This window comes from Bubalus bubalis, chromosome 6 (genome assembly GCF_019923935.1).
Source record: "Bubalus bubalis isolate 160015118507 breed Murrah chromosome 6, NDDB_SH_1, whole genome shotgun sequence".
In the NCBI taxonomy this organism is placed as follows: Eukaryota; Metazoa; Chordata; class Mammalia; order Artiodactyla; family Bovidae; genus Bubalus; species Bubalus bubalis.
The window spans coordinates 110533222-110542802 of NC_059162.1; the positions used below are offsets into that span (position 1 = coordinate 110533222).

Genomic DNA, 9581 nt, shown 5'->3' on the forward strand with positions numbered 1-9581 from the left:
AGTTGCTCCTTCTGGTGGGCAGACAAGAAAGGGCCAAGGCAGCAGGGGTAAGTGGTCTAAACCAGCCTCCCCAAACACCAAGGACTGCAGGCCCACTTGAGCCAGACTCTGAAGGGCTTGGCTGGCAGGCAGACAGGTGAAGAGTATTAATTGCTCAGTCACGTCTGACTCTTTGCAAACCCCCTGTACTGTGGCCTGCCAGACTCCTCAGTCTACGGGATTCTCCAGGCAAGAATACTAGAATGGGTTGCCACTCCCTTCTCCAGGGGATCTTCCTGACCCAGGAACTGAACCTGGGTCTCCCACATTGCAGGCAGATTCTTTACCCTCTGAGCCACCAGGGAAGCCCAGGGCAGGTGAGGAGCAGTGTCCAGTAAGGAAGCACACTGCAGTGGGGAGCATGGCCGGGGCGCTGGATGGCCGGGGGGCAGGATGAGGACAGACACTGTTTAGCCCACTGATTAATGGACAGGTTGAAGGGGCTGGGACAGTGAGGATGGAAAGAAGAGGCTGGTGCTGAGGCATTTCAGAAGGCAGAGTGTTCAGGACTCAGAGCTGCTGAGAGCTGGTACGTAGGAGTTTGAGGGTTTAAGGCACTGGCTGGTGTTGGGATTGCAGAGGCCAAAGGCAGAGGCAAGGAACCCTGGGCAAAGCAACTGCCCTCCAACCCCCCACGCCAAGGTACATCATGACAGTATCAACACACACCTCGCTTGTGATTAAGTCCTGTTTATTTTAGAAGGATAAACAGTGTAAGCAGGAAGGAGTGATGAGAACAAGACCCCACGCCCCTTGACAGGGCCAGATGCAGCACAGGCTGTGTGTGTGTGGGTGCGTGGGTAGGTGTGTGTGATCAAGGCTGACCCAGCAGCCTCCACCAGCCTTTCCTGAGAGGACAGGGCGTGCAGACAACCTGGGTGGAGGTGAATCTGCCACGGGGGTGGGGGTGGGGTAAGTTGTCTCCGAATCCCTCTGAACCAGGTGAAAAAGACCAAAGGGCTCAAACACCCTTGGCTAAGAGCACCCCACGCTGGCTCTGTCCGTGCCTGGGACAAAACCATGTTCTGGAGGGCAGAGTGTGGTGCCCTCTGGTCATTAGGAAGGATGCAGGTGTCAAGAACAACATGCAAGGAGGCTCTCTGGCCAGCCAGCACCTGTTTCCCCCAGCCATCTCTGTGGAACCTTGCATTAAAAGGCAGCAAGACTTCCCAGGCCCCGTTGCGGGGTGATGGAAGCCTTAGGCCCTTACACATACTGTTTCTTGGAAGCAGAGCTACTGGGGCGACTGGGGGATTTCCGGCCAGTCTGGGGGGGTGGGTCCAGGAAGAGGGGGGCTCTGGAAGAAGCCAGCCTCTCCTCCGTAGTCAGGTTGGCCCAGTTCTGCTCACTGGACGACAGCCCATTGTAGGTGGGGCATGGCGGGGATGAGGGCCCCTCGCCCATGGGGAGGTAGAAGAAGACCTGGTCGGCATAAGGCTCCGAGGAGGTGCCCGGGGCTGGGGGCGCATCCTGGCGCTGCCGGGCCCTCACCCCCCGGCTGAGGCAGCGGCACAGCAGGTACGCCAGCTCCAGCAGGTTGAGCACCAGGGAGATGAGTCCGACCACCAGCATGAAGATGATGAAGATAGTCTTCTCCGTGGGGCGAGAGACGAAGCAGTCCACGAGGTAGGGGCAGGGTGAGCGCTGGCATACAAACACGGGCTCCATGGTCCAGCCATAGAGACGCCACTGGCCGTACAGGAAGCCTGCCTCCAGCACGCTCTTGCAGAGCACGCTGGCCACATAGGTGCCCATCAGCGCCCCGCGGATCCGCAGGTGACCGTCTTCCGCCACCGAGATCTTGGCCATCTGGCGCTCTATGGATGCCAGCGCCCGTTCCACGCGTGGGTCCTTGGCTGGCAGTGCCCGGAGCTCCCCCTCCTTCTGCCGCAGGCGCTCCTCGCGCCGAGACAGGTAGATGACGTGGCCCAGGTAGACCAGGGTGGGCGTGCTGACGAAGAGGAACTGCAGCACCCAGTAGCGGATGTGGGAGATGGGGAAGGCCTGGTCATAGCAGACGTTGGTGCAGCCTGGCTGGGCCGTGTTACACTCGAAATCCGACTGCTCGTCGCCCCACACCGACTCGCCGGCCAGGCCCAGGATGAGGATGCGGAAGATGAAAAGGACCGTCAGCCAGATCTTGCCCACCACGGTCGAGTGCTCCTGGACCTGGTCTAGCAGCTTCTCAAGGAAGCCCCAGTCGCCCATGGCTCCCGGGCCTCCGTCTGTAGGGAGGCATAAGACACGGTCAGCGTCCTTCTCAGCTGTCCTAGCAACAGGCCTGCGGGAGGTTGCCCACGTGTATTTCACCTACAGGGAAACTGAGCTCACAGAGGGGAAGGGACTGGCCTGGGGGCTCACACCCAGCAGGACTAAAAGCAGACCTTTGGCTGATGGCTGCTAAGCTCTGGCAAGGGTACAGCTAGGAGCCCTTTCTAGTCCCACCTGGGTCCCTCCTGACCCAGCTGAAGGAGCTTTGGATCCAGGTGAGCCTCCTGAGCCTAAGGCAACAGAGAATTTGAGGAACCCATCCAAGGTCACACAGCTGCGCCATGCTCCTCCTCCCTTCGGCCCAGGACAGGCTGTCCCCAGACAGCGAGGGGGAGGTCGTGGTGATAACTCCAGCTTCCCAGGGGGCCCAAAGCCTCAGGTCCCCTCTCCCCTCCCCAGCAGCTCTCGCCGAGCTGGCCTCGCTCTAACCTCTGAGTTCCTGGTGAAGGCATGCTAGACACTCAAGGCAGCATCCTGCATTAGCTCCACCTGTCAGCAATAGCGAGCACCTGCCGCTTAAGTACCCACTCTTGATCTCCGGTCCCATTTCTCCATTCCCTCCCCCTGCCAAGGCTGTTGCTGCCCGATTCTAGGCTCTTAAAAGGAACCGTCATAGCAGGCTGGAGGCACAGGCCACAGAGTTCCCAGAACTTCAGGGGGAGAGTCGGCGGGGAGGAAGGTGGGGGAAAGGGAATGGGGAGGTGCTTCTTCGTGGGAGCAAAGCGGTTTACAGCCGGTCTCTGGAGCCAGACCTGGGTTCAAATCCTGCCTCTCCTACTAACGGAGACCTCGACCTCGGAGAAGTGACAGCCCCTTAGTACCTCAGTCTCCTCTCCTGGAAAATATTAACATTCCTACCTCCGAGGGTTATGAGGGTCCAGCGAGAGACTGCAGGAACCCGGCTTAGCCTCTGAGGCCAGCTCAGGTAGGCTGGGTGAGCCAGGCCCGCTGTGGGTGCCCCCCGCAGCAACCCTCCGCCCCTGGCAGGTGGCCCCCTGTCCCTTGCCCGCTGGTCCGCTGGCAGGTGGCGCCCCAGCACGCCCCCCAGCCCAACTCACCGCCGGCCTGCGGGCGGCCCAGGTGGCGGAGGGGACGCAAGTCTGCCGGAGCGGCGCCCGCGGGAGCCCTGCTGGACGGCGCCGGGCGGCGGGGGCGCCTTAAATAGCGCGCGGGGCGGGGTGGGGGCAGGAAGCGGCGGGCGGGCGGCGGGCGCTGTTCCGAGCGGGAGGTGGGGGGCGGGATGGGGAGGCGCAGGCTCCCTGAAGCCACTTTCAAGGAAAGGGCCCGGGAAGTGGCACTGGGAGTCGGGGGCGAGGACCGTGGGGGAGAGACTGCTTCTCTGGCTGTGCAACAGAGAGGTTCTCCGGAGGGATGATGTTTTCCAGGGTGGCTGCATGAGAAAGGATTACAGCCAGAACTTTCTGACCTCAGGCAGCTGTCCTGGGAGGCTCTGAGAGATGGGCAGGTGGGGGTGAGGGTGTGGGGCCTCCTGGGAAGGGCAGCTCCTTGACCGAGGGGGGCCTCTTGCTCTTGTTGAGAAGGGAGAAGACCCCTCATTTGTGGGGTGGCCACTGTGTGCCCAGAGCCATACCAGGACTTGATAATGAAGCCTCCTTAGGGCATGGGAGAGAGGGGGTTATAATCTGCCTTCCCTAGTGTCTGTGGTGAAGCTGGGGGTCTCTAGTCAGCCCCTGTTCTTGCCGAAATCTTAAACATCCCCATTCTTGGGAAGGCTGCACCATCAGAGGGCAAGCAATGCCCATGGTCCACTAGAGACAGGATGGGGGTGGTGGGGGGACCTCTCCTGACCTTTAGCTTGGGTCCCATCCTCATGCCTCTAAATGTGGGGTTGGGGGGAGGCAGGGCCCGCCCGTTGTTCATTCAGGCATTATCCTTTCTGTGAACTTCTGTGGGCTGCAGGCGTTGTCTGCGGAGCTGGGGAGTTGAGCATAAACCAGCCAGATGTGGTCCCTGGCCTGTGACTCCACTGGCTAGAGGAGACAGGCGGGAACTGTGCCCATCGGCCCTTGGGGAAGAGTAAAGATGCAAAGTTCTCCTGACTTGGGGGCTCCGTTAGGAATGTTTCCTGGAGGAGACAGCATTAGCCAGGGGAATGGGAATAATCAGGAGTCTATAATAGGAATAGAAAAGAGTTTTATTTGAGCCAAACTGAGTATTCTTGCCCAGGAGACAGCCTCTCAGATAACTCGGTGCAACTGCTCTGGAGAAGCATGATTTTTCAGCACAGTTTATATCTTGTTGGAACAAAGAACGTCAAACAAGTCAGGGATATTTCAAAGTTGCGAAAAAATAAAACCAAAACCCACGAAATGACAGATCAGCGGTACACAGCGAGTCAGTACGGCCTTGGCACCTGGGAGGAAAATCTTATCATCGAAAGAGTAGCAGCATTGGTGTTCCAGAAAGGGAGGCAGGATGTAACCTTTATTTTTAACATGAACATTTTTTACTTCTGGCCAATGCACCCTTTTCTTTCATAATTAAAGCACTGTACGATGTGTGTTTGATAGGGCCACAAACAGGATGTTTTAGTTAGCATAACATTCGAATTAACTCTTGCATAAGCTGTGACTTCCCCATACTTAGATATGTGAAACTCTCATCAGCCAGGTGGAGGGTGGGGAGAATATTCTAGGCAAAAGAACTGCAGGAACAAAGGCTGCCAGGTCCTGAGGCTATACCTGCCTTGGTGGGAGAGGCTGTAGGGCCTAGAAGTTGAGGCTGCTGTTGACCCCTGGGCCCTTAGGTAAGTTGCTTAGACCCTGGTGCCTCAGTAGGTTCCTCTGTAGACTGGGGACATAATAGATCCTACCCGTAGGGCCGATGGGAGATCCAATCAAAGTTCACAGCATAATATAAGTACACAGAAAGTTTTCCAATGGGTGGTGACTAAAAATGTTGTAACAAAACATTTCTGTGACCGAAAGGGTCAGTGGGTAGGTCTTGGTGGGAGCAGAAAGCGCTGAGAGGGAGGCAGCTCAGGTGGAATACTGGTGAAGGATGGGGCAGCTCAGGAAACGGGATGTGGAAGGTGGTGTCTGAGGCTTGGTGGCAGAAAGGTCCTGCGTTTCTCCACAACAGGATTCAGCCTGTGGACTCCCGGTGTCCCATGACGGGTCCCCAAGGGTCCTGCCTTTGGAGGACCTCTGGGGCAGCAAGTGCGGTGGGCTCAGCTCTGACCTCAGAACTTTCAGGATCGGGCTGAGCTGACTTCCCGTTCCAGGCCTGTCCCTGAGGACCATGCTGAGCTGAGCCTCCTGGACTTCCAGAGCTGACAACTGCGCCCACTAAGTTCTGACCTCTGAGGGCATGAGAACCGAGGTCCCTGGAGGCGGGTTCTCACCACGCCCCCACTGCAGCCTCTGCTCCCAGAGTTCCTCTCCTGTGGCTGGCTCTCCCAGAGCCGGATCTGATCTGATCCCATCTACCGGGAAGGAGGGAGGAGCTGCCTTCACCCTTCCCCAGGGGCTCTGGAGGTCAGAGTTTGAATGACCTCGCCCCTTCCGGGAAGGGATGAGCCGGGGTCAGCCAAGACAATCCCACACCTGGCCCTTCCACCTGGGAAACATCCTTAGATCTCCACACTCCCCACCATTCCCACTGCCCTGACCCTGTGTAGCCCACCATCTCAGTGACCTCCCAACTGGTCTCCTGGCTTCCCGCCCAGCCTCCACCCTTCCCCAGAAATCAGACCACACACTGCCCTGCTTAAAATCCTCCTTTGCTCGGCCACTTCTGCAGCCTCCTCTCTCTTCTCCTTTCTCTCAATGATCCAGCCATACTTGACTCTTGCCTTTGTCTGTGCTGTTCCCTCTCACCTCATGCGCTCAGCCATTCGGGACTTTGCTCCATGTCCCTTCTCCTAGAAGGTCCCCTTGCTGGCCTCCTCTGGATTAGGCGTGCCCTCGGTGGCTCATCTATCACCCCTGGGCACACTGTTGAGTTGTGTTAAGTTCATTCACATTATTGTGCAATGGATCTCTAGAGCATTTTCAACTTGCAAAACGGAATCTCTAGAGAGATGGAACACTCCCATTTCCCCGACTCACCCAGGGTGCACCGCTTACTTGTGTCTGTTGTTACTCCTCCCCTGGTGGGCCCCTTGAGGGCAGGTGACTGAGTCCTGTTTACATGCCCAGCACCTAGCAGGGAACCAGGCTCATATATAAATTTGTGAATCCAATAAATTATTTGCTGAGGACTAAACACTAGAGCTCAACCAGGGAACAGCAATAACACAAATCCCTGTCCTGTGGGCTTTACATTTTAGCTGGAGGGAGACAGAAACACAGAACCTGTTAGAGGGTGATAGAGGGTGATACCTGGTAGGTGGAGAGTAAAGCAGGAAAGGAGGATCAGGGCCTGGCAGTGGGGGTGGGGGAGGGCTTTGATTTTGAACAGGAGAGGTGCGAAATTCTTAAAAAGCAGCTGGCCTTTGTTGTGGACCCTGAAGGAAAAGAGGGAGCCCGGTGGTTCTCTAGGAGAAAGCACATTCCAGGCAGAGGGAAAGAGAGAGCAAAGGTCCTGAGTCAGGAAGGTGCCTGGTGTTTCCTGCTTGAGGGAACAGCAAGAAGGTCAACATGACATTGAGGTCAGCAAGGAGAAGAGATGGGTTCGCAAAGGGAACAGGTGGGACCAATCCTGTAGGTCTCTGCAGGCCTTTAGAGGTTTGGGGCAGAGGAGTGACACAGCCTGACTTAGGTTTTAGGGGATCGCTCTGACCACCTTCCCGGGACTAGACTGTGGGAGTGGGTGGTGGATGCAGACGGCCTCCCTCAACAGAGGACTCGCTGCCCAGCTGTGCGGAGCGTGGCCAGCTGACACAGCCTGACTTAGGTTTTAGGGGATCGCTCTGACCACCTTCCGGGACTAGACTGTGGGAGTGGGTGGTGGATGCAGACGGCCTCCCTCAGCAGAGGACTCGCTGCCCAGCTGTGGAGTGTGGCCAGCTGACAGTCCCCAGCTGTTGGCACTTGCAGGCCTGCTTCAGCGGCGCAGGTGGCCAGGCCCTGCTGGAGTGGCCCCGGGCAACGGCTGAGCCAAGTGTGGTCAAGGGTCGGGCCATTTCCATGCAACATGGGACTCCTCTCACCCACCACGTTTGTCTGATGGACACAGAGCTCCCACAGACGAGTCTTATTGTTCGATTCTGTTCCTCCCCTTCCCGCTGATGCCCTTTTGCTCTCCTAACTCTTCTGCAGCATCTACAGAGTCAGGGAGCAGGAAGCAGGGAGACTGTTGCAGAGATCACTGAGCGATGACGGGGGTGTCTCAGCCCAGGCTGCTGTAACAACACACAGGCTGGGTAGTTTAAACAACAGAGCTTTACTTCTCAGGTTCTGAGGCTGGAAGTCCAAGATCAGGGTGCCAGCCTGGTGGGGTTCCTGCTGAAGGCCCTTTTCCTGGTTTATGCTGCGCTGTCTCCTTAGTGTGTCCTCACGTGGCAGCGAGAGAGAGACCACCCCCCTCGTGTCTCTTCTCATCAGAACACAGATCCACCCTCATGGCCCATTGCTTCTCAAAGGCCCCACCTGTTAATACCATGGCACTAGAAGTTAGCATTTCAACAAGTGAGTTGTGGTAGGACACAAACATTCCGTCCATATCAAGGGGCTTGGATCAGGGTGATGAATACAAAATAACCTGTTGGCCTTGGGCTGCAGGTTGGGGGTCACACCATGCAGCTGATGTAAACTTGAAGTGTGTATATGAAATCTACATCATCAGCATAAGCACTGTTGAAGGAAGCCTGCAGTGAATCTAGCTGGTGGGGGAAGAGGACACAGAGGTGTGTACCCTCAGAAGAAATAGAGGAAAGCAACAGAATGGGAAAGACTGGAGATCTCTTCAAGAAAATTAGAGATACCAAGGGAATATTTCATGCAAAGATGGGCACAATAAAGGACAGAAATGGTATGGACCTAACAGAAGCAGAAGATATTAAGAAGAGGTGGCAAGATTACACAGAAGAACTATACAAAAAAGATCTTCATGACCCAGATAACCACAATGGTGTGATCACTGACTTAGAGCCAGACATCCTGGAATGTGAAATGAAGTGGGCCTTAGGAAGCATCACTATGAGCAAAGCTAGTGGAGGTGATGGAATTCCAGTTGAGCTATTTCAAATCCTGAAAGATGATGCTGTGAAAGTGCTGCACTCAATATGCCAGCAAATCTGGAAAACTCAGGAGTGGCCACAGGACTGGAAAAGTTCAGTTTTCATTCCAATCCCAAAGAAAGGCAATGCCAAAGAATGTTCAAACTACCGCACAATTGCACTCATCTCACATGCTAGCAAAGTAATGCTCAAAATTCTCCAAGCCAGGCTTCAACAGTACATGAACTGTGAACTTTCAGATGTTCAAGCTGGATTTAGAAAAGGCAGAGGAACCAGAGATTAAATTGCCAACATCTGTTGGATCATCGAAAAAGCAAGAGAATACCAGAAAAACATCTACTTCTGCTTTATTGAATATGCCAAAGCCTTTGACTGTGTGGATCACAACAAACTGGAAAATTCTTCAAGAGATGGGAATACCAGACCACCTGACTTGCCTCCTGAGAAATCTGTATGCAGGTCAGGAAGCAACAGTTAGAATTGGACATGGAACAACAGACTGGTTCCAAATTGGGAAAAGAGTACATCAAGGCTGTATATTGTCACCCTGCTTATTTAACTTATATGCAGAGTACATCATGAGAAATGCTGCGGTGGATGAAGCACAGGCTGGAATCAAGGTTGCCGGGAGAAATACCAATAACTCAGATATGCAGATGACACCACCCTTATGGCAGAAAGTGAAGAAGAACTAAAGAGCCTCTTGATGAAAGTGAAAGAGGAGAGAGTGAACAATTTGGCTTAAAGCTCAACATTCAGAAAATTAAGATCATGGCATCCAGTCCCATCACTCCATGGCAAATAGATGGGGAAACATTGGAGACAGTAGCTGAGTTTATTTTCTTGGGCTCCAAAATCACTGCAGATGGTGACTGCAGCCATGAAATTAAAAGACGCTTACTCCTTGGAAGGAAAGTTATGACCAACCTAGACAGCATATTAAAAAGCAGAGATATTACTTTGCCAACAAAGGTCCATCTTGTCAAAGCTATGGTTTTTCCAGTAGTCATGTATGGATGTGAGAGTTGGATCATAAAGAAAGCTGATCGCCAAAGAATTGATGCTTTTGAACTGTGGTGTTGGAGAAGACTCTTGAGAGTCCCTTGGACTCTAAGGAGATCCAACCAAT

General features: G+C 54.7%; 1 protein-coding gene across 2 annotated transcripts; it reads right to left on the minus strand.

Annotated features, from left to right (window-relative positions):
* Window positions 1–713: 713 nt before the first annotated feature.
* GJA4 (gap junction protein alpha 4) lies at window positions 714–3523 on the minus strand. Of its 2 annotated transcripts, none has more exons than XM_006061291.4 (2): window positions 3369–3523; window positions 714–2264 (listed from the first exon to the last, which is right to left on the minus strand). In XM_006061291.4, the coding sequence occupies exon 2, from the start codon at window positions 2245–2247 to the stop codon at window positions 1246–1248; it is 1002 nt and encodes a 333-aa protein (XP_006061353.1). In that variant the 5' UTR covers window positions 2248–2264; window positions 3369–3523; the 3' UTR covers window positions 714–1245. The 2 variants fall into 2 exon arrangements, with proteins under 2 accessions (XP_006061353.1, XP_025144928.1); XM_025289143.3 differs by lacking the exon at window positions 3369–3523 and adding an exon at window positions 3169–3303.
* Window positions 3524–9581: the final 6058 nt, after the last annotated feature.